The sequence below is a fragment of the Durio zibethinus genome, chromosome 1 (assembly GCF_047325235.1).
Source record: "Durio zibethinus cultivar Kanyao isolate XHJ-2024 chromosome 1, ASM4732523v1, whole genome shotgun sequence".
Lineage (NCBI taxonomy): Eukaryota > Viridiplantae > Streptophyta > Magnoliopsida > Malvales > Malvaceae > Durio > Durio zibethinus.
In genome coordinates this window covers 5,265,513-5,291,195 of record NC_143162.1, presented here as the reverse complement: position 1 = coordinate 5,291,195, position 25,683 = coordinate 5,265,513, and the positions used below count along the sequence as shown (strand labels likewise).

Below are 25,683 nucleotides of genomic sequence, written 5' to 3'. Positions count from 1 at the left end.
CTAGGGTACTTCATCAAGCATAAAATTTAGGATGTTTCACGTGTTAATGAGTCAATTAAAAATACCAAAATCAAAATTAAAGACATCAAAAGAATTTAATAATGCTTGGTTTGTTTAAGTTAAACAAGTAAGATGCAATGAACCAAAGCCATGGAGGGGACTACCATTGATACCAGGAGCTGAACATAAATTAAGTTCATATAACATCCTCTCAATGGATCCCCAAAACCCCAAAAATCTCAATCTAGTAAACAAAAGTAAATAAACTAGATTTTTGGCAGCATACTGATCTGAACCCTGTTTGCATTAATGGAGAATTTGTCTCCCTTAAATGCAACTTTTTTAAGCTGTCAAATTACACAAAATTTTGTTGTTTTCAATGGTAATTGTTCTGTTTAAAAATGGGTATTCATCCAACCCATCTGCTGAAATTGAATTTAATTAATAATCAATTTAACAAGGATTGTAATAACATTATCAATGTTCATTGAACATGTTCATCTTGTTTAAAAATCTTGATTGCTTCAGTTTGTCACATTTACATGTTTGATTAATTTATTTTTTTAATAATTATATATATATATTTGCATTGAGAAGAAACAAAAACAGAGCTGCAGATAAGGGAACCGTTGCTTGATGTATTGAATTTCCAATGACTAGATCAGGCTGGCATGTCCATAGAAACTTGGAGAAAGAGAGATGGTGTCAGCTTTGTTCGTCCTTTTTTGTTGGGTCCATGTCAAAATTATTAACTACAATAATTTTTTATTTTTTATTCCCATAATGAAAAAAGTTACTAAAAAGTGAATATCCAAATCCATTCCAAAATAAAATTACAAAAAAAAAAAAAAAACTTTTTTGGTGGGTGGATTATCAATTATAGGCCTTGTCACTTGGTATTGGGTGTGCAGTGTGAACTGATATGGTACTTTACCTTTATCTGCGGCTTCTTGTCAAATTGTTTAGCATTCAAGTTCTATTTTGCTTCCTCGAGATGATCATTAACTGCTTACCTATAAGAGGTGACCCTATATTCTTAGGGTACCTGTACCCACAAATCAGACTTTTCTTATTAATTATTCAATTATTCCCATTTTCTAGGGCAATTCATTCCAATACAAATCATTACCACTTCAATTATTTTGTCACAAAATTTCTTTTTTTTTTATAATAGAGTTATGTTTTTTTTTTTAGTTTGAATCTAAATTTTTTAAAACAATCTTAAAGACAAATTTCTTTTTCAAAGATCAAACATTGAATTCATGTTTAACTAATGTTTAAATTATTTATTTTCTACAAATTTTCTCTTATTTTAATGCAAATAAAAAGAAAATTAACATATTTACGTTAAAATTTTCCATCTATAAGTAAAAAAAAAAAAATGAAAGTGACAATTTTTACAAATACAAATTGGATAATGTTGAAAGGCTACATCTAAATCTGGCTTACAAGGTTTGATTTTTTGTTATTTTTGGGGATGAGGCCATTAGGTTTTAGGGGGACCCATTTCCATTAAGCAGCATGTGCTTTGATTACAAAAATAAAGATTGGTAGTATCTTCCACAAGTCAAAACAATAATGCATCAGCTAATTTGTTTTCTCAGACAATCATAATACAGTTTTAGGCTTGCCCAGAAAAGAAACTTATATTCTTTCCTTATTTATCGCAGTAATAAATCCTTACAAAATATCTTAAATTCTGTCCTAATTTATTGTTAGATTATACTAAAATTAAAATTGGGATATGAAAATTTATTATCTTTCCTAAGAAAAAATTTTTGGTTTATTAATTATTTACTTAAAATAATCGTATAAATATCTAAAAAATATATCTAAAAAATAATTTCGAGACTTAATTTAATTGATTTATATAATTATATAATAAATTAGATGACATTCAGATTTTACTGAATTTATATTCAAATCTTGATATATTTATTTCCTGTTACATTCACATATTATAATATCTTATATAAAATAAATATCTATAGGATTCCCAATGTTAATTAGGAAACATTAATATATGAAAGGCAAAAAAATTTGCTTTTGTTTTGATGGTAACTTTATTTGATAATAATTAAATCTACATGAACACATCATTAAAGAAAATATCTTGATCTTGATTTATAGTCCTCTGAAAGTTGAAAATATCTAGGGTTATTCACAATAAAAACTTGTTTTAAAATTAAAATTCCTTGGGTTCTAAAATTATTTATAAAAAAAAAAAACCATTATTCTTCAAAATTTTAAAGAAATTTATGGTATATATATTGTGTGAATTATTATTATTTCTTTTTTAAAAATGATATATTCTTATATTTTAATTCATTTTAATTAATGTAAATGATTTTATATGATTCAAAACTCAGGTAAAATTTAGAATGGATCACTTTTTATTTATTTATTTTAAAATTTGCCTAAAATAATTTAAAAAAAAAAACAAAAAAAGCTACAGGAAGTCCCATGGAGGCGTGCTAGTGGTAAAAAAAGCCAAAGCAACATTGGTTGGACTCAATTATTGTTACATATTAGAAGCCAAAAGTGCAAATTTCATTTAAATAAATTTAATAATTTATATAGTATTATGTTTATAATATAAAATATATAAATACAAATATTTTTTTATTAAAATTCGTGTAACATATTAAATATAAAATATATTTTATTTTATTATATTTAAAATTATCATATTTATACAAATCATATATATATTTGCTATCAATAACAAAAACATACAAAATTAAAAAATTAAAAATTTTCAAATTCAGAAAATAAAAATAAGTAATCTTTTTGTATTTTATAAGAAAAAATTCCTTTAAAGGATTTTTTAAATTAAAAGATATTTAATTAAGGACAAAAATAGAAAAGTTATATTTATGATATTTTATAGACATAAAAAAGAAAATAAAAAAAGAAAAAGAAAACGTGAATTGTTGTCTCTTAAGGGTTTCTAACATATTTTTTTTCTTCGATTTCTTAGCTTTGATTAGCGGTAAAACTTTTCTTTTTTCTTTTTTATATTTAAAATATATATTTCCTCTCTCTTCAACATGGCTGAAAAGAGCCCACACCCTTGAATCATATATAAATATCTATCTCTCTCTGAAAACTGAGCTCTCTATTTCTTTCTCACTTTCTCTCTCTTTCTCTGTTTGTGAAGAAGAAGAAACAAGCCGTGGTTTGAGGAAAAGGCCTCTTTCTTAAGATCTACTTTGTCAAAACTCAAACTGAGATAGAGATTGCAGAGAAAAGGATAGTAGATAAGCTCAAGAAAACAACCTTCTCATGAACTTTACCATAAGGTAAAATCAAAACATTTCTTTACCTCTCAAAACCCTAATCCAATTATGTTTTTATTTAGCTTTCCTTGTTTAATTTCTTTTTTTTTTTTTGGTTTTTGGTTTTTGGTTTCTTCTTTTATGTAAATCTACCTTGAATTTGTGCAAAACGTTTTTTTTTTTTTTTTTTTTTAAGTTCAGCTGAATCAGATCCATGGAACTTGATTTTTATTCATTTTAGCTTCCTGGGTGTTTAGTTCATTTTGGGGGGGGGTTTTTTTTTGGGTGGGGTTTTGCACTTTTGCTTGCTTTGTGATGTTTAGTAAGATCTGAGCTGGGTTTTTAAGTTAAGTTTTTATTTTGCATTTTTCGTGTGGGATTTTTTGGGGTTTGTGGTTTTGGATGGAGTTGTTATTAGATTCATTTTGGTTATTTATTTTGTGTACTGATCTTTATTTGATTTGCATTAATGGTGAAACTTAGTTTGGAAAGTAAATTTGTGATGATGTTTAATGCTTGCCTGCTTGAATTAATTCACAGTTTACTTTTTTCTTTTCTTGTGAAAGCACTGGTTAACTATACCGGTTGCTGAAACATACGAGGTTCACTGCAAAAGGACTTGCTGATGATTTTGTCTCTGGATTTGGAACATATTGTGTTTTGAAGCTTAGCCAAATGGCTTAATCGTGATTTTATACTACAATTTGATTGTACTTTATTTTAGATGTTGATTTTGGTACTTTGACTTCCCTGTCTTTTGTTTATATTCTAAGGTTGATGTTAGATTATCCAGTTTGACTGATCTGAGACAGGTTTTGACTTAGCAGGTGCCTTCAAAGGAGGAATTTGTTTGGATTATTTGTTGTTCTTTTTCTTGGATTGCAGCTGAGACTGTCTGTCATTTTATGCTGATTCAAGTTATTGGTAAAAGTCCTGCATGAATTGGAATAATCAACTTGTATCAGGGACATGGCCAGGAAATTACATAGGGTCTCAACAGTAGTGTGTTAGTGGATAGGATTGCAAGAATTAGGTTGATATCTCCTGATTGCAGCTGGGGCTGGAATTTCGCTCTGGTAGCAGTTGCCATGGCAATGATTCTGAGAACGTGCATTTTAGATGCCCGCTAGTCCTGCTGTGCCTGGGCTTTTGTTAGATGTACATTCCTTTGCTAGCAAGCTTTGGAGAAAATGGACCAGATTTTTTGCTTTATCTTGGGAAATCATGTTTAGTCAAATAAGTTACTAATGTCCTGCTGTAGCATTTCTCCACAGGAGATTCAGTAATTTTGAGCAACCATGTAATTGTGCATCTTCTTGAGCATTGGAGGTTATTTATTCTGAAGAGTTATTTAGATTCTGTACTGCATTGTAACTTGTATATCATCCAAATTGTTACTTAACAACATGGAAGCTGAGACAGGGAACACTAAACACCAATCAGATGTTCTTCATCAGATGCTTCCTGTTGTTTTACCTGTTCTTCTAATATCAGTTGGATATGTTGACCTTGGAAAGTGGGTTGTGACTGTTGATGGAGGTGCACGGTTTGGTTTTGATCTGGTGGCCCCCATGGTTCTTTTTAATTGTGCCGCCATTTTGTGTCAATACCTGTCAGCTCGAATTGGTGTTGTGACCGGACGAGATCTTGCTCAGGTACAGTTCATTCTTTTTGTGCTTGTGCTTATTACAAGAATTTTTTCTCCTGTTCTTTGGCTGTATGGTTGTTTCATGTGATTTTATCACGTACATAAGGGAGGGAGAGAGAGAGAGAGAGAGAGAGAGAGAGAACCCAATAGAGCTTGTACCAACTAATCAGTGCTGACTACAATGAAAAATATGTGACATATTGTAAATGAGAAAATATTGGAGAGCAATGAATGTAGAGGACAGGGCCAAGTTGGTTCTTTTTAACTATAAAACATTAGGACTTATTCTGTTTATAAGACACAATTTCTTTGACAGCCTATTATTTTTACCCATGTACTTATAAAAGTGTAAAAGAAGTAACAAAATAATGTAGTTATTTTTGCAAATATAAGTTGTTTAATCATTTTTCCCACCTAGATTAAGAAGTGTCAAAACTGTATTTTTTTGTGTGCATGCTTATTTATCTATAATTAAGTGTTTATCTATAATCAATTAATCAGGGATGTTTATGTGCATAGGGATGTGTGTGTTTTTGTGATGTCTCTTTTGCTCTTTTCATGGTACTTATTTTTTTATAACTTTTTGGTGATGATAGATTTGCAGTGATGAGTATGACAAGTTGACTCGTATATTCTTAGGAGTTCAAGCAGAGCTTTCTGTGGTTGTTTTGGACCTTACCATGGTATTTTTCTCATTGATGAGCTTCTATAATACTTGGCTGCCTTTACCAAATTATGATGGAACAAAGGCCGCTGTAATTTATGATTTGTACTTTATAGAATGATATTTGTTTATTTTCACAACAAATGTCCTTATTTTACCAGGTTTTGGGTGTTGCACATGGGATTAATCTTCTCTCTGGGGTCGATCTATCCACTGGTATTCTTTTAGCTGGTCTTGATGCTGTTTTATTCCCAGTTTTTGCCACTCTCCTGGTAAGTGAACTGTTTCTTTTATTGCTCAATCTTTCTCTTGCAATATCATCAGCAATCTAATCAGTTTTCAATATTTAGGATCACTGCAGGGCAAGTTTGCTATGCATCTATGCAGCGGGTTTCGTATTGCTTTCTTATATTTCTGGAGTACTCATCAGTCAGCCAGAAATTTCTCTTTCCATGACTGGGATGCTAGCAAAGTTGAGCGGGGAGAATGCATTTGCCCTGATGAGTCTCCTTGGAGCAAGCATCATGCCTCACAATTTTTATCTACATTCTTCTATTGTTCAGGTATCTCTCGTTGGACTGTGTATATGTGTGTATGTACATGACTCTTGTGTATGGGCATCTTATTTTGGATTTCAATGGACTGGGGAATCCTTTATTGTTTGGAAATTTATTTTCACTAACAATCTGCTATTTTCTGACAATACTTGGATTTTAGAAGCCTTTTTAGAATCTTTGCGCATGGGTGATGTCCTTGTAATTTTTTGATTCCCCGCATTCTGACTCAAAGGTGTTTGTATATGTTTTTAACTCATGCCATTGATAAGCATGTATAATTTTTATTGTGCTTGAGTTTTTTTTTTTTTATATTTTTCTTTATTACTTCGAGTTTTTATTCATTCTGCTAAACTGAACCTTAAGTTTGGCAAGTATTAATTTTTGTTGAGATGATAATATTAGTGAGAAGTTTTTATCCAACTTGAATATATGTCTGCTGTAAAATACTGCTATCCACCTGAACTGTTATAAGATCTGATTCATAGAACCTTTTAGTCGGCATTTATATGAAGGAGAAACAACATCATACTAATATATATGATAAGCTGGCAGTTGATTTTGGCTCAACTGTACTAATACTTAAGTTGATTTTCTCTTGTCAATTCTTATTCTTTGTTTAGATTTTTAGCCTTTGTTTTTCTTGCTTATTAGAAATATATAATTTTTCAGACCACTTGCTGTTTTCATTATTGCTTTAGCCTGAATTTGTTATATGGCAACCTGTTTAGAATGTGTGAATCATATTTTGACTGCATGTATTTCAAAGTAATAGTTATCACGATTTTCCTCCAGTTTTCTTTCTTCCTGTTTGCCAAAGTCACTTTTTGTAGATCATGTTGCATACCTTGTTGTATTTGAGGCATGGCTGCAAAGAGTAAACGAGGTGGATTGTTTTATGCTGTTTGCTGGTTTTTTTTGGAGTTTTTGTTGCTTTACTAGTTTTTTTCTTACATGACGGGGTTTTATACTTGTGACTCATTCTCAAATGTAAGTTAGGTTGATGTTTATTACACCATGCTTAAATTTTTTAGGCATACCATTCTCAAACTGTGGCACAAATTTATGCATCTTATCTATTTTATGCATGCAAATTCATTTGGTTCTGTATGCTTCTGCACTTTTCTGGAGTTTATAAGTGATGGTGTGATTCATTGTAAATTTTCTTAAATTTTGTTCTCATGTTCACAGCAGCATCAGGGACCACCAAATATTTCTAAGAGTGCCTTATGTCACTATCATCTTTTTGCCATCTTAAGCGTCTTCAGCGTTATTTATCTAGTAAATTTCGTGTGGATGAGTTCAGCTGCAAATGTGTTCTACAATGCAGGCGATGTCTTGGTTACTTTTCAGGATGCAATGTCACTAATGGAACAGGTTTTTTCTCTTTTCTGATAAGCTATTGGTTATGATGGCTTTTAAGAATCATGCTTAAATATTCCTCAACAATTCAATTTATGTGTGGACATTAATAAATTCCTTTAAAAAATGATTAAAACAGGTGTTTAGGAATGGTATGATGCCCTTAGTCTTTTTGTTGGTTATGTTCTTATCTAATCAAATCACTGCATCAACATGGAATCTTGGTGGGCAAGTAGTCTTGAATGATTTCCTTGGGCTTGACATACCGGGTTGGCTTCATCGTGCAACAATTCGAATTATAGCAATCGTGCCAGCTCTTTATTGTTTTTGGACTTCTGGAGCTGGAGGGATATATCAGTTGCTAATCTTTGCTCAGGTTATGGTAGCTCTTCTGCTTCCATCTTCAGTGATCCCCCTGTTTCGGATTGCCTCATCAAGACCAATTATGGGTGTCTATAAGATTTCTCCAATTATGGAGTTCCTAGCACTGGTAACATTCATGGGGATGGTGGGCCTAAAGATAATTTTTGTGGTAGAAATGATATTTGGAAATAGTGATTGGGTTGTTAATTTGAATGCTGGGATTAGCATGTCTGTTCCTTTTGTTATTCTTCTTGTTACTGCTTGCACATCATTTTCTTTGATGCTCTGGCTAGCAGCTACTCCTTTAAAATCTGCTAGTTCCAGAATTGAAGCTCATGCATGGAAATGGGATTTGAACAGAACTGTTTCTGAGGCAGCTATAGAGAGGGAGGAAAATGATTTAAATGAAACTAGATATCATATTGAGGAAGCTGCTCATATGCAGGAAAGATCATCAGAACCAGAAAAGTCTATTGAAAGTCATTCAGATTTATCCTTTTCAAAGTATGATCTGGATTTGCCTGAAACAATTATGGAGTCTGACCAGGAAATACCTTTGACTACTGTTAATGAGAACTCTTCTAATAGTATATATACTAGCCCCTCAGTCTGTAACACCCAGGAGTCAGCATCCATAATTGAGTCAGCTTCCACTGTAGTTAATGAGGTTTTAGATGATGATTCACCAGGCACCAGGACTCTGAAGATTGAATCAATGAACCCTGTGGAGAAAACAGTGAGTTTAGAGGGAGATCTGCAGATTGAAAAAGATGATGATGATGGAGATGCGTTGGAGCCTGAAGAGCCATCCAAACCTCCTTCCGGAAGTATTTCCTCTTTAACACCAGATGGCCCTCCTTCATTCAGGAGCCTTAGTGGTAAAAGTGAGGATGGTGGGAATGGTACTGGGAGCCTCTCTAGATTAGCAGGATTAGGTCGCACTGCAAGGCGTCAATTAGCTGCCATTCTTGATGAATTTTGGGGCCAATTGTATGATTTTCATGGGCAACCTACCCAAGAAGCAAAGGTGAAGAAATTAGATGTATTATTAGGCGTTGATTCAAAACCATTAAAAGTGGATACAACTGGGAAGGATTATGGTGGGTATTTGCCTTCAGTAGGAGGAAGGGGATCTGATGTGCTTATTAATTCAAGTCTGTATGACTCTTCGAAGCAACTGAAGGTGCAAAATAGTATTGATTCATCGTATGGTTATTCAAGAGGATCTTCATCCTTGTGGTCAAACCACATGCAGTTATCGGATACTTATGTTCAAAATTCAAGCTGTAATGTTGATTCTGGTGAAAGGAGGTTCTCTAGTTTGCGTGCTGCACCATCTGCTGATGCATGGGATTATCAACCAGCTACAGTGCATGGATATCAGTTTGCATCTTATCTCAATCGAATTGCTAAGGATAGAAGCTCCATTTGCTCAAATGGTCAAATGGAATTGCTAGCATCAAAGTCTCCTGCCCTGGGCACTACAAATTATGGAGACTCCTTGGGTTTCACATTAGGGCAAAAATTGCAAAAAGGGATAACTCCTGCTCAAGCCCCTGGATTTCAGAATGTTTCAGTTTCTAGAAATAGTCCATTACAATCCCAAAGATCTTATTATGACATCAGTTCCTCTGGAACTAATGATAATTCTGGGATATCACTCAATGCAAAGAAGTATCATAGCTTACCGGACATTTCTGGACTCTCTGTTCCTCATCAGGATCCATACATGTCTGAGAAGAGTGCTCAGTGGGACAATTCCATTGGATATGGGTCGTCCATTGGTCGGACAAATTATGAAACATCCATGTATTCAAATGCTGGTTCAAGGGCAGGAGTTCCATTGGCCTTTAATGAGCCTTCTCAATTAAAGGTTTACAGAGATGTTTTGCCCCTACAGTTGAGTTCAAGTTCAGACACTGGATCCCTTTGGTCTAGACAGCCTTTTGAGCAGTTTGGCATAGCTGAGAAAAGATGCATTGCTGGCAGTGAAGCATGTGGAAGTGGGTTGAACTCAGTAACTCAGGATACTGCTTCTAGTGTGGATTTAGAGTCCAAGCTTCTTCAATCTTTCCGACATTGTATAGTAAGGCTCTTGAAATTAGATGGGTCTGACTGGTTGTTTGGACAAAATGATGGAGCTGATGAAGATTTAATTGATCGTGTAGCAGCAAGGGAGAGAGTTCTTTATGATGCTGAAGCTAGAGAGATGAACCAGGTTGTTCAGCTGGGTGAACCTCAATACTTGTCTTCTGAAGGGAGGTATGGTTCTACACCAAAGAGTGTTGAGGCAAGTTTTACCAAGTTTTCAATTTCATCAGTTCCTCATTGTGGGGAGGGTTGTATTTGGAAAGTGGATTTGATAATAAGCTTCGGAGTGTGGTGCATTCACCGAATACTTGATCTTTCGCTGATGGAAAGCCGACCAGAGCTGTGGGGAAAATACACTTACGTGCTTAATCGTCTCCAGGTATATTTTTTGTAGTTGCTTCCTTATCTAGTTAATGCATGTATCCATAATATAAATTGTTGACTCTGATTATTGTTCTCCTAGCATTTGAGTATTAAGGAGTGTCGTTCTCAGGGTATTATTCATGATTGGTTTCTTTTTAAATTGTCACAGCTACAGTTGTATGTTTATGTATTAGTAGGTTTCCTCATTGGAAAATTGATTGCAAGTGTTATTTCAGAGAGCCTATGCCTGATAGCTGATTTTTTGGATTTTTTTTTTTTTGGGCTGAAGAGTTTGTGATACTTTTTCTGTTGGTTTCTCCTTTATTTTGATGAAATTAACAGTGATCATTCTCGTTAACAGGGTGTGATTGATATTGCATTTTCAAAGCCTCGATCCCCAATGTCCCCATGCTTCTGCGTTCAAATCCCTGCAGAATATCAGCAGAGATCAAGTCCTTCTGTTTCAAATGGAATGTTGCCCCCAGCTGCAAAACCTGGCAGGGGCAAGAGTACAACTGCAGCTACGCTCTTGGATATGATAAAGGATGTGGAGACTGCTATATCTTACCGCAAGGGTCGAACAGGTACTGCTGCTGGTGATGTAGCTTTTCCAAAGGGAAAAGAGAACTTGGCATCTGTCCTTAAACGCTACAAGCGACGATTGTCCAACAAACCAGTTGGCACCCATGAGGGATCTGGATCACGCAAGGTTCCGACATCAGCTCCAATGGTGGCTTCTTACAGTTCATAGCTTTCATTCCAGTTTTCCTCTATGTCACGGTTGTTGAGCTGTTTTGATTTTGAAAGGCAGCTCATTTTCTTACAGGACTGTCAAAACCAACCCCCACTTCTTTCCTCCCCCTTCTACCTCGTGTATTAAAAGTCAGCGCTGCAATTTTTATTTCCATATATGTGATATATACTTCGGATAAAAGTTCTCTGGATGTGTTTTAATTGCAGCTGAATTAAAGAAAATGGATTAGAAGGAAGGTGGAAATTGACCTATAGCAATGTAGTTTTTAGTTACTAAAGTCTGTTTGTAATCTCTCTGGGTTTTCACTTGGCTCATTCTGCAACATTTGGTAGCCTGCATTGGCAGTATTATTGTGTCTGAACTGAACTTGTTGGATTAGAGCTCTAACTTGGTGTGCTGATCAGAAAAGTGTTTTGTGGCTGAAATTTGGACTATGGATTTTTAGAACTTACCCAGAAAACAAAGTTCATTAAATAAGGCGGCCATAAAACTTGAGTAGTGTGGAGACACGTGGATGATATTTGATACGCGTACTTTTATCTGCTGCCACCAGTTTCTCCAGATTTCTCTGTTTAAAAAGAGCAGTGAAGGAAAGAAGAAAGGAAAAGCAACTTAATTCAATTTAAGAAAGGGATATAGCCCATCTGCCATTGAAATCGAGCTGCTCTTTGCAAGATGGGTTATGTTCTAGTGTTATCTTTTCCATTGATCTTGCTCATCTTGATCCTAGCCCTTGCATTTTATCTTCTGGGTAGAGCTCAGGGTCAAAGTGAAAGACCTCCCCAATATTTTGGGCCACCTGCGCCACCAGGTTCAGCTCCAGCCTCACCTTCAGCACCCCCACAAGGAAAATCATCCGAGGTTTAGTGTTGCTGAAAGTTTGGCTTTGCATAATAGTGTAACATTTTGGGTTTCATTTTACTTCGCTTAATATTTGGTCAGTTGTGCAAAAAATTCAGCTTCAAGTTATATGATATTCCTACTTTCCAAGTCTACATTGAATAATATTTTCTCTTTTCTTCTTTTGAATCTGAAGCCTGAAGCATTTACATGAAATTTGAGCTATAATTTATGTGCTTACATCTGTTCCCCGGTGAGTGGGTTTCCTCCAATAGAAATGTCAATTACCCCTCCTACATTCTTCTCGGAATAAGGCCAGATTTGAAACCCAACACTCAAGGAAAAAGGCCTACAAAATTAAAACACCAAAATAAGGTAACAGAGAAACAGATGCAATGGCGAATGGCCCTTACCCATTTGTTTTAGCATCAATTCTACTTTTATTTTCTTTTGCCCATGATTGGATCATCAATTGTTGATTCCCATTCCAACAACATATCAGTAATTGGAATATTCGCCAAAAACTATGATTTTTTTAGAAAGATTATATATAGTTATAGATGATGAAAGACACAATAACCAAATACTTTTATATTTCTCTCTCTCTTTCTTACTTTTTCTTTAATTAAACAAAGAAATAATCATTAAAGACGACCATAGTAATAAAGTGTATGACTATCTATGTTTATCTTTTTTTTTTAATATTTATGTTTTAGAGTATATTCATTTACATCAATATAAATTTTATATATTTTTTATTTTCTATCAAAATTAAATTCATAATTAATTTGGATCAAAATAATATGATAATTTTTGCCAATTTGATTTAACATATTTGAAATTAAAAATATTCATAAATTTTTATTTTAAATTGCATTTTTTTATCAAAATTTATATACATTAAAAAAATAAAAATAATCATTTAAGATATATATTCATAACCGACACTCATATTTGCGTTAAAGTACTGATATGGATGACAAACAAATTAACTTTATAATATAACTTAATTATAACAAGAATAGGTTAATTAAGTTTTGATTTAGTAGCAAGAAGAAAATTTTAGAAAACTAAAATTTTATATTCCAGTCAAATTGTGTGTAGGTTTGATTATTTAATTATATTTTAATTTATTAATTATTAATTAATTATTTAATAATTATATAATTATAACTTAAACAAAATTATAATAAAAATAGCAGCAAGACCAAAAAAAAAAAAAACCATATCCGAACTCCTGACATACAAATATTTTTAATTTGGTGGGCTAGGTTTTTCCACGGGCCAGACTTTGGACAAAACGTTTGAAACTTGAGTTAGGCTCTGTCCGAGATATTATTTAATGAAGAAAAAATATTTTAAATTTAAATTTAATTTTTAAATATTTTTAAAATATTTTTAAAAAAATTTTCAATTTATTGCACCAGGCAGAATAAGTTTTAGATAAAAATGTTCGAAAATCAACCGGGCTTGAGTCGACCTATGAAAAACTCAATTTCTATGAAACCCCAAACCTTGGTCTAGAGATTAAGGCCCACATATCCATCACTCAATTCACTTAAATTATTATTAAGCTTAAATTTATATGTTTATGAAAATATAATGTTGACAAATTTATTTTTAATTTTAACTGAAAATTATTTATAATAAGTAAACACAACTTAAAGAATTATAATTTTTTTTTGAAATTAAGAGTTGTAATATTTAGATACAAATAAATTTTGTAATTATATTTTGCAAATATTATAATAACAAAAATTAACTTGACAAATATCTAATTGTGATTCTTTTTTTAATCAATTTACTATATTTTACATGCTCCTTTTATTTGAAAATTGTTACATGTCAAAATAATTAATATACTTAGTTTAAATACATTTTCATTTTTCATAATATAAAAATACTATGTTAAAAATTAGAAGGTTTTAATTTATTTTATCAAATATTTCCTTTATTATTTTAAAATTTAATTTATTTAGAAAAATATTTTTGTGATTTTCACTTTAATACTTTAAATATTAAATATTATTAAATAATGTATAATATTGCAAAAAAAAATAATGATTTTATTTTTGTAAAGAATATTATTAGTGATTTATAATTAGAAATCATAAAACCAATTGTTTAATATACTCATTTTATTATATATATTTACATGATAATTAAGGAATCAGATGAAAAAGTAATTATTGAAAGAAATAAATAGCGCAAAAAAATTTAAACTATAACTTAATTTGATTTTTTTATTAGTTTTTCATACAAATAATTTTAGAATATGAAATATAAAGTTTAGTGTGTTGTTATTGTTATTATTGTATATATATTTACAAATTAATATACTTATAATTATAAGTTTTGTTATTATATATTTGTATTTATATTTTATTATTAATAGATTTGATATTTCTTTAAAAACATTATTATAAATTATTATTTTCACTCCCTCAAAATTAAAGATCAAGATCAACCATTGAACTCCAATCTCCGAGCTTCTGCATGTATATTCATTGCAAATATATATATATATATATATATTTATATTAGAAGTGTGAAGTTGTTGATATCTTTGGCTGCAGCTAGCTCTATATATTGTCGACCGTACGTCACATCTATGAAAGCTTATGGACATGAAGCAAACTAAGTTGTAGCCATGGAATATTAATACACAGTTGCCGAAACGAAGTCGCTATACAATCTTAAATGAAGTAAACAGGCAGTAGGTGAAGTTTGAAGTACGGATCGGCAGCTGGCAGCTAGGCCGAAGTCACGTGAACCACAACTTCCAAACCTACCACTGTCCTTCATTAATAGCACCATCTCATGTACAGAAATACATACAATAATATAAAACAGCTACCCAGCAACCTACTGATTTTTCATTCATTGCATGTCTTGTATATATCTTCTGATTTTATAACCTTAGAAGTGTTCACATGTCGGCTAGACATAACAAATCTTGCATCTTGCTTTTACTGTAAGATTGCCAATAGCACGTGCAACATATATGCCATTTTTTTTTTAATGCAAAGGGTTGATGCTTGATCATTCCATTGATAGATTTGCTTGTTTCGACGTAAATAAATAATTTTGGAGTTTATAAATTTCATCAATTCTGATTTTTTATTAATGTTAATCTCGAGATACAATATATTTTATTTTAATTTAAAAAATTAAAAATTTATTTATTTAAATTTTATGTAGCGAAAAAAAAAAGAAGTATTACTAGAATGATTTTGCTTCAATTTAACTATTTAATGTTATATGTGTATCTTGTTTAATTTATTGATCAGAAAATTACATTTTGTTTCTTAAGTGAATCAATGAAGTCGCTGTCATATATTTCTACAATATTACAAGTAAAATAAATCCCAAGTACATATATTAAATTTAATTCCAAATCAGGACAATTTTTTTTCCTTTTTTGGCTGCAACAACCTAATTCGATTTTTGAAAATTAAAACAGCCAAGCTCACTTAATTCCAATGTCATTGATTTTTAAAATTTCTTTTTAAGATTTTACCATTTATTGAAAAAAAATTTTATTACAGAAAATAAAATTTATAATATATATTTTTTATTTTCAGCAAATTCTACCATGCAGGAGAGAAAACTAGAAAAATCTATGTCGTTTTGCTGTTTTCTAGCCCTTTGCCTTTGGCCTACCATTAAAGGAATATAATAAAATTTATTCGCATTTGATTCATTTATACTTAAAAAATAAATTAACTGAAGGAAAGAAAATATTATCCAAATATGAAATGAAGAAGTGTGTTATATTTTATTGTAGCTAAGCAGCTGTTTTTTTACCTACCATTAAAGGAGAATGGGCTGAAGAATTGCGTCAAGCTAGATTAGTGTTAGCTCAACAAACAATGTTTGAAAAAGAGCTCTTTGGATCTAACCATTTTTCTTTTTCTTTTTTTTTTTTTAATTTCTATTTAATTTTCTTTCAAATTCAACGACTTTTATTTATGAACTCAAGCATGACTTAGCCTAACTATAAAACAAAGCATTTTTCAATCTTGACCAAACTTGGCACGAAAGTGGCTGGAAAAACTCTGCACATGGTTTTTTTAATAGTGATTTTGTATTCAACAAACATAGCAAAAATATCTTTTTTTTTATTTATATTTCTTTAGAAATTAAAGTATATTGTTGTTTTAACCAGCGAGAGAAGTTTTACATAGAAAAATAATATATGTGAAATAATAATTTATTTATCTAATAAATAAATAAATAATAAAATTGGTTTTTAAGGTAGCATATGTCTGATGATTCTCATGTTCGAAAAAAATGAAACATTAAAAAGGATTAGAAAAGGTTGTAATGAAGAGGTGATCATCTGAAAATACTATTAAGCTCAATTTTTTTTATTTTTTATATAATAAGGGATTTTCTTTTCTTTGCAAAATTTGAAATCAAGACATTCAATTTGGGGTTTCGAATTTTTAAATGCTAAGCTTTTCCTTTGAGACAAAAAAAAATAAAAATTCATGAGGACGGTTAATTCATTAATCAATGCTTTTAACGATTATAAACCTTGGCATTAAAAAAACCAAAAATTAACCTTGGCCAAATGTTTAATTTTTGAATTCGTTACTTAATTAAATTTATTCATCAATATTTAAAAATATATTTAATAAATTTAAAATTTAAATATCAATGCATTCAATTTTTTTTTCTTAGGACATCCTTTGAAAAAAATGTTTTAACAACCCAAGCCCACAGTTGGTGCTATTTTTTTTTTTTTTTTCAACTAATAGCCTCTTCTTCTTTGTAAATTAGTAGAAGAATCTGCACTTGCTTGTTGCTAAGTAGAAAAGGCCACGATAATATTAGTAAAAAGAATAAACAAACGAGACGAGAAAATACTAGAAATGAGTGGGTTTTTAGCTGCTAAGAGGATAATTGCATTTAGACCAAAAATTAAAAAAAAAGGATAATTACATATTTTTAATAAGCAATTTATACTCTTTGTGCTATAGTATTAGGCCCAATCTTAGAAGGAATGGCCCACAAGTTGCCGTCTACTCTATATAATGGCTGGTCTCATTCTAGATGGGGACCATTTTTATTTATTCTTTGGTCCCATATTTATTATAATTAGTACCAGGCATTTAATAATAAGCTTAGATTGAACAGGGTCAAAATGTCACCCAAAACTCAACAAAAATGGAGTTACCATAAATTTTCATTTGCTTCAACATACGCAGTCTACATACGTATACATACGTATGATTTTTTAGTTGTGTATAAATTTGGAGTTTAACTCATGTACAAGATCAAATTTTAATATTTATAATTTTTTTTTTACTATTTTTACTGGTTACTTTTTTGTACAGTAAAAATCCCCAAAACCCCACAGAAGTATATAGTTTAAATTAGCTTGAGATTCAAAATCCAATTTATAAAGTAATAAACTTATCTTTATTATAAACAAATATCATGAGTTCGTTTGGATAAATGATAAAATTAATTTTAATGAAACGAAAAATAATGTTGAAAGCAAAATTAAATATTGTAACGATTTTTTTAATTAGAATAAAACAAGCAAAAATTAAAGCAAAGTATAATCTGTTCGACTCGATCCCCGTCAAGCTAAAAACTAATAAAACAAGTCAAATCGTGGAAGCTTTCAGAGTTATATTATATGGTAAATGTATAAGTTAAAAGGAGAATTACAAAGGAATATACATTAGAAGTAAGCCAAATGTTGGTCTAGAACGAGAAAGTACAAAGGAACCGGCATGGCATTGGACTGACTGCACTAAAAACGATCGTAGGATCCCTATGGGAAATCAACAAGCACGATGCCCAATGAAATATTGTTGTCCATGAACTGATTTTGGCAGCTTTCGGATTAGTTTAAGTTCCGATTGGTGAAAAAAAAATTTATAAGGTTATGAAATTAAGGGCAAAGGCATATTTAACTTGCTAACTGGATCTTGTAAGTTCTTTCTTTTGAATCTAATTTTATGATTCAACAACTGTCTGATTACTCACAAATATGTAATCCATAAGAATTTTAATGATTGTACCAAATGCACCGCTGTGATGGTCTTCACTTCTTTACCCTAGTGATTAAAAAAGTTAAGAAAGATATGCAAAATGGAATTCGAATAAAAAAAAAATACACCCCAATAATGCAATTGGAGGCAAAAAATCTCACGGCCAATTTTCAATTAGAAAAAAAAAATTAATGGCCAATTGTTTTAGACCTACAGGATATTTTTTAATAGTTGACTATTTTAATGAGATAATCGTCTGTCAATGTCATTTAATTTCATCATCGTTATAATTGGACAAAAACATATAATTACGGTATTATTAATTTTAATTTTATCATCATAATATTCAATTTTATTATAAATAATTAATTTCACTATCAATATTATTTTCAATCTTACTATCCAAATAAACCCTTAATTATAACTTAATATATTATGCAACCTACCCATCAGGAGGAATGAGGTCGTGGCGTGGGACTATAAGGTTTCAAACATGCATTCAAGCATTCCCCCCTCAATTCTTACCAACCAAATACTCTGCTCATATCACCAGCCACCACAACTTTCACGAGTCAAACTTTCACCTTTCTTTCTTTCTTTCTTTCTTTCATTGCCCTCAATGATCCAAATCTAGTTCGGGCTATTTTCTTTCTACCCTTCGATCATTTATGGATCAATGGCCTTTCTTTAATCTCAACAAACCCAAAGCCTTTTCCCTCTCCCCCTTTGCCACCCCTTATGCTTACCTACCAACTCACTCACCCCTTCCCCGTCCCTTCCCTTCCCGACCCTTTCTCTATTTAAACCACCTTTCTTTTCCCTTCTCTCTTCAGGAAGGAAACGAAAGGAAAAAAAAAAAAAAAACCACTTGAGCTGATCCTGTCATTTCCTCTCTCAAACCACACTTTTTGTAAATTAACAACTTCAAATCTTTTCTGGGTCATTCTTTATTTGGGTCATTTTTTTTTAATATGGAGACGATCGCTCAAAATGGTCACTCAAACGGGTCTTTGGAGAGTTTTTGCACGACTACTACTACTGCTGCTACAAAGGGTGGTGTAGTCGACCCTTTGAACTGGGGTGTTGCAGCTGAGTCACTCAAGGGAAGCCATTTGGATGAAGTGAAACGTATGGTAGCTGAGTATAGGAAGCCTTTGGTGAAACTTGGTGGTGAGACCTTGACAATTTCTCAAGTTGCAGCCATTGCTACACGTGACTTGCTTGTCAAGGTTGAGCTTTCAGAGGATGCAAGGGCTGGTGTTAAGGCTAGTGCTGATTGGGTCATTGATGGCATGAACAAAGGCACTGACAGCTATGGTGTTACTACTGGTTTTGGTGCTACTTCTCATCGAAGAACCAAGCAAGGAGCTGCCCTTCAAAAAGAGCTCATTAGGTAAGTTAAAAACTACCCAAATTAACTACAAACTGGAAACTGGAAATTTCGTGCTTGCATGCAACTCTGTTCTCAAACTCAGTTCAACCGTCCTATTTGACTCATTTCCGAACTCGTAGCATTGTAGTAAGAAAGGAATAGTTTTGTAGTTTTGTGGGATGGATTTAAAATCGTCTTCGTTGAAGTAGTCCAAACTGGACGGCAGTTGAGTTGACTCGGCCCAGTGGGCTGGGTTATAACCGAGTTAAGTGTATTAAATATGTACTACTAATCTACTATGTCAATTATCCTGAGTTGTCAAGGTGGCTTACTATTTTCGGAAAGAGCATGAAAATGTTAATTATGTCAAGGTAGCTAAGACTGTTATCACAAAGTAGTGGGCATTTATGGCAAATTTATTCATGGTGAATAGGCAATTGGATAAAATTTGTCCATCACCACAGTATGTTTCTTTAGATTAAAAAATTTGGTTAAAACAGATCACCCAATTTAAGTATAATTTTCTATGTTAATTCATTTTCAAATCACAAATTGAAATATGGCTTTATCTGTAAAATTAAATTTGTTTTGTTGCTTCAGGTTCTTGAATGCTGGGATCTTTGGCAATGGAACTGAGTCATGCCACACACTTCCTCACTCAGCAAGCAGAGCAGCTATGCTTGTTAGGATCAACACCCTCCTCCAGGGATACTCTGGCATCAGATTTGAAATTCTGGAGGCAATTACCAAGCTTCTCAACAGCAACATCACCCCATGCTTGCCACTTCGTGGCACAATTAGTGCATCCGGCGATCTTGTTCCTCTTTCCTACATCGCTGGATTGCTCACTGGCAGGCCTAATTCCAAGGCTGTTGGACCCAATGGAGAATCCCTTGATGCCCAGGAAGCCTTTCGTTTAGCCGGTATTGATTCTGGGTTCTTTGTGTTGCAGCCTAAAGAAGGCCTTGCTTTAGTCAATGGCACTGCAGTTGGTTCAGGCTTGGCTTCCATGGTTCTTTTTGAAGCAAACATTCTGGCTGTTTTGTCAGAAATTTTATCGGCAATTTTTGCTGAAGTCATGAATGGTAAACCTGAATTCACTGACCATTTGACACATAAATTGAAGCACCATCCGGGACAAATTGAGGCTGCAGCCATAATGGAACACATTCTTGACGGGAGCTCTTATGTTAAAGCAGCTAAGAAATTGCATGAAATGGACCCTCTGCAGAAACCAAAACAAGATCGCTATGCTCTGAGGACTTCTCCACAATGGCTTGGTCCACAGATTGAAGTGATCAGATTAGCAACCAAATCAATTGAAAGAGAGATTAACTCTGTCAATGATAACCCTTTGATCGATGTTTCAAGGAACAAGGCATTACATGGTGGCAACTTCCAGGGTACCCCAATTGGTGTCTCTATGGACAATGCTCGTTTGGCAATTGCAGCTATCGGCAAACTTATGTTTGCTCAATTTTCTGAACTTGTTAATGATTTCTACAACAATGGTCTTCCATCAAACCTCTCTGGAGGCAGGAACCCAAGTCTGGATTATGGTTTCAAGGGTGCTGAAATTGCAATGGCCTCATATTGTTCTGAGCTCCAATACCTAGCTAATCCTGTCACTAACCATGTTCAGAGTGCTGAGCAGCACAACCAAGATGTGAACTCCTTGGGACTAATCTCTTCAAGAAAAACTGCTGAGGCTGTTGATATCTTGAAGCTTATGTCCTCTACATTCTTGGTAGCTCTTTGCCAAGCAATTGATTTGAGGTATTTGGAAGAGAATATGAGGAACACAGTGAAGAACACTGTGAGCCAGATAGCTAAGAAAATCCTCAATACTGGTGCCAACGGTGAACTTCACCCTTCAAGATTCTGTGAGAAAGATTTACTCAAAGCTGTGGACCGCGAATATGTCTTTGCCTATATTGATGATCCCTGCAGTGCTACCTATCCATTGATGCAAAAGCTGAGGCAAGTACTAGTTGAGCATGCAATGACAAATGGTGAGAATGAGAAGAATGCAAGCACCTCAATCTTCCAAAAGATCACAGCTTTTGAAGAGGAATTAAAGGCTCTTTTGCCAAAGGAGGTTGAGACTGCAAGGGTTTCACTTGAAAATGGAAATGCAGCAATTCCTAACAAGATCAAGGAATGCAGATCTTATCCATTGTACAAATTCGTGAGGGACGAGCTCGGAATAGGGCTGCTAACCGGAGAAAAAGCCAAGTCACCTGGTGAGGAGTTTGACAAGGTGTTCACAGCTATGTGCCAAGGGAAGATCGTTGATCCAATGCTGGAATGTCTTAAGGAATGGAACGGTGCCCCTCTTCCAATCTGCTAGTTTGCTTTTCATTTTTATCTTTGAAATTTGTTATTCGATCTTTTCTTTGTGTTTCACCTTTTTTTTTTTTTTGGATTTCCTTGTAAAAGATGTTAATTTTATGAATGCATATGCAACATGTTTATTTCTCATTTCATCTCTTTAATTTTCATTTTTTAGTTATCAAAATAGTAGAATTAACTTAAATCCGAAACTTAACTTAATTGATTCATTCAATCATTTTTTAAATTTAACATCTAGTAAATTTAGATTTAAATCTCAATATTTACAATTTCTTCCGATATTCTCATACTTACCAAAAAAAAGTAATAGGATGTAGATTGCTTGCTACTCTTAAACTTAACCTTACTTTAGTAATATTTGAAATGAAACTGAAGATAACTCCTAGCTTCATCCTTACAATGTTGAGAAATTCTTGAAGTAATAAAATCAACTCAATCTTTTTACTTTTTCATTTTCCCAATCTTTGTTGCACTTTCATGAGAGCCACTTGGGGTTCCCTACATGTTTTCACAAAGGCAAACTTTTTTTTAATACATTTGGTCCCCGAGAGGTCATGCTTGGCCACCTAAAAATGCCAGAAACGTGACAAGTGTGTTCAATAATTCTAATAAAAAAAAAATGCAATTTGATGTGTACAGTTTTGGTTATGCATGGATCTAAGAAAAGATTTAATGAATGCAATCTTATCTTGCATTTTTATCAATGATTATTTACGTGACTGGAATTTATAACTTTTAGGTCACATGATAACAATCTGATAATTGCGCTAAGGCTCTCCTCTAAAAGAGGGAAAAAATGCAAAACATGAGAACTTTCCAAAAGGTCATCCATATTAGTATTACTCTCATCCAAACTTACTTAACTATGAAATTTTGATAAGAATCGATCCATTAATACTGGTATGTTCAATAACTCCAATGACAAAACAAAACTAGTCAAGATAACAAATGAAAGGACATAAATTTGTACTGCTATATGTTAAGCAATGTATTGGCCGTGGATTCTCTGATCCTGGAAATCCTCGGTAATCATTGACATTCACAATTTCCAAAGATTTTGATTATAATTAAAAAGAAGCTGGTTCGTATTGTTAAAAATATTATCTCAAATTTCATAAGAGATTTATTTAAAATTTGTTAAAAATTTATTTGAGATTTGTCAGATATTATTTGATGGACAAAAAGACTTGCAAAAAAAGAATTCTAAGAAAAAGAAAATTTTTAATAGATAAATTTGACTTACAAAAAAAAAATTTTAAAAAAAAAAAGATTCTTAACAGACAAGTTTAACTTACAGGAGATGAATTATAAAAGGAGAGGGATTCTTAATAGACAAGTTTGTATGGTTATAAATATGTAAAGTCTCTACAGGTCTATAAGATTAGATATGAGAAAAAAATATAAGAGAGTTATAAGATTTTGTAGGATAGACACCTCATAGGAGTATTGAGGGTCTACGTATTATAAGTGTGTATGTTTATTTGTGAGTGGACTAGAGGAAACTGAGAGGGTTCACATAGGTATGATGTATGGAAGCATACGGGTATGTGTTTGGTTATGTTGAAAGAGTGCACAAGGGTTTAGGTTTGTGTTTGTTTGGGTTAAGAATACTTCATAGGATTATAAGAGATTGGGAATATCTTATGAGTATTGATTGTTGAGTGAAGTTGATGATTTGATATATGTTTGTAATTCTCTACAACTAGTGAAACTTGTTTCTCATCCGTTGACGTAAGTTGATTGGATTAAACCACGTTAAATTATTGTCTCTTGTGTGTTTGATTTATTGTTTGATTTCGCTTCCGCTGGTGTGATTGAATTAAAGACTTTTAGCCCAACAAATAGTATCAGAGCTGTAGTGTTCCCCAACAAGTGATATCAGAGCTGAAGGTTCGAAACGTGAGAAAAATTAAAGATTCAAGATGTGACAAGAGCCGAAGGTTCGAGACGTGGAAGAGCTAAAAGTTTGAGATGTGAGAAGAGCTAAAGGTTTAAGATGTGGGAAGTGCATGGTTTGAGATATAGGAAGAAGCAAGTCTAGAAGAGCTCGATTTAAGAGAAGAGTTCGAGTTTAAGTTTTGAAGATTGATGATTAGTTTGTATGAAGCATGAAGACACAAGAGAAGAAAAAATGATTGTGAGACTTTCATTGCAGGTGGAGCCAAGTATATCTAGCATGAAGATATATGATTGATGAAATTTGAGTCAAGGTGGAGATTGTTGAGAATATTGACTCAAATCCCATAAGAGATTTGTTTGGGATTTGTTAGAGATTTGTTTGAGATTTGTCAGATATTACTTGATGGATAAGAAGACTTGCAAAAGAAGAATTCTAAGAGAAAGATGATTTTTAATAGGTAGGTTTGACTTGCAAGAGAAGAATTCTAGAAGAAAATGGATTCTTAACAAGCAAGTTTAATTTATAGGAGAAGAATTCTAAGAGGAGAGAGATTCTTAATAAGCAAGTTTGTATGGTTATAAATATGTGAAGTCTCTATAGGTCTACAAGGTTAGATATGAGAAAAAAATGTAAGAGAGTTGTAGGGTTTTGTAGGATAGACACCCCATAGGAGATTGAGGCTCTACGTCTTATGGATGTGTATGTTTATTTATGAGTGAACTAGAGGATACTGAGAGGGTCTACATATATATGATATATGAGAGCATATGAGTATATAGGTATAATGTATAAGAGCATATGGGTATATGTTTGGTTATGTTGAAAGAGTATACAAGAATTTGGATTTGTGTTTATTTGGATTTGTATTTGTTTTGGTTGAAAATACTTCATAGCATTAAAGGATATTGAGAGTGTCTTATGAGTATTAATTATTGAGTAAAGTTAATAATTTGATGTATATTTGTAATTTTTTATAACTAATGGATCTTATTTTTTATTCATAAATATAAATTAATTAAATCGAATCATGTTAAATTATTATTTAATTTCACTTCTATTAATATTATGGATTACAAAATTTTAGCCCAAGTAGTTGTCATGTAAAGCGCACGAGTCTTTGATCCCGCCTAAAACTGTACAATAGTTAGGCTTAAATTTTCGGCCCCCGTGACACAGTAATGCACACCAAAGCACATTTATTTTGCAAAGAAGTTGTGCAGTTGCAGCTAACAGAGAGAAAAAAAAAATAATAAATAAAAGAGCATTTATTTTCCTCATTGGCCATTTCCGGCAGTTACTAAAGCTGACATCAGCTACAACTGCACCCTGCCAGTTTACTAAAACCATAATCTACACGAGCTTAACGTGGATTTGAACTTTGAAAGTCTGAAGAGCGAAGGATAGTTGACGGTTCCTTCTTTCGAGTCTTAAGAATTGCTGATTTCAGGTAAGAAAAGATGTTCTGAGTCTGACTTATAATTACTAGAGTTTTTCTTATAAATAATTTTGAATTAAATTATTTAAAATTTAATTAATTAAATTAAATTATTTTAATTTAATTAATTGAATTAATTTTTTTAATTTTAAAAATTAATCGATTAAAATTAATTCAATTAATTTTTTAATATTATTAATTAATAAAATAATAAAATTTATTAAATTAACTTATATTTTAAATTTTTATTTTTTTATATGTGAAACATATTAATTATATCTTCTAATAAAAATATTCAAGACATTAAAGTATTAAATTAAAAACTTTAATAACTTGAAATGAAGTAGACAAATTCATATATTTTTAATTTTATATATAAATTTTATAATATTTTGATTAAAATTTTGATTAATTTAATTTTTTTATTAATAAAAAATTAATATTTTTTTAAAATCAATAAAAATTAATTTGATAATTAATCAATTAATTAAATTAATTTAATTTAATATGTTAATTCGGTTAAAACTGAATTATGAATTCCTTATTACAACAATTTCCTAGTAGTCCAACTCCAAAGCCACTTTGTCTTGTGGCAGATCAAGTATTACCAGAAACAAGAAAGCAATTGCTGCGTGCCTGCCTGCCTGCCTGCCTGATAGGATCATTTTGATACGCAGTGTGGTCCCAAATTGCTAGTTG

At 32.1% G+C, this 25,683-nt stretch overlaps 2 protein-coding genes across 4 annotated transcripts; both read left to right on the top strand.

Annotated features, from left to right (window-relative positions):
* The first annotated feature begins 3,111 nt into the window (after positions 1 to 3,111).
* On the top strand, positions 3,112 to 12,106 carry LOC111311842 (ethylene-insensitive protein 2.2-like). 3 transcript variants are annotated; one of them, XM_022911605.2, is made up of 8 exons: positions 3,112 to 3,302; positions 4,106 to 4,933; positions 5,523 to 5,609; positions 5,752 to 5,862; positions 5,941 to 6,153; positions 7,339 to 7,521; positions 7,646 to 10,339; positions 10,685 to 12,106. In XM_022911605.2, the coding sequence occupies exons 2-8, from the start codon at positions 4,685 to 4,687 to the stop codon at positions 11,072 to 11,074; spliced, it is 3,927 nt and encodes a 1,308-aa protein (XP_022767340.2). In that variant the 5' UTR covers positions 3,112 to 3,302; positions 4,106 to 4,684; the 3' UTR covers positions 11,075 to 12,106. The 3 variants fall into 3 exon arrangements, with proteins under 3 accessions (XP_022767340.2, XP_022767338.2, XP_022767339.2); XM_022911603.2 differs by having other exon boundaries at positions 7,336 to 7,521; XM_022911604.2 differs by having other exon boundaries at positions 4,091 to 4,933; positions 7,336 to 7,521.
* A 6,650-nt stretch (positions 12,107 to 18,756) lies between these two features.
* On the top strand, positions 18,757 to 21,778 carry LOC111311841 (phenylalanine ammonia-lyase-like). The gene is made up of 2 exons (XM_022911602.2): positions 18,757 to 19,318; positions 19,898 to 21,778. The coding sequence occupies exons 1-2, from the start codon at positions 18,897 to 18,899 to the stop codon at positions 21,645 to 21,647; spliced, it is 2,172 nt and encodes a 723-aa protein (XP_022767337.2). The 5' UTR covers positions 18,757 to 18,896; the 3' UTR covers positions 21,648 to 21,778.
* Positions 21,779 to 25,683: the final 3,905 nt, after the last annotated feature.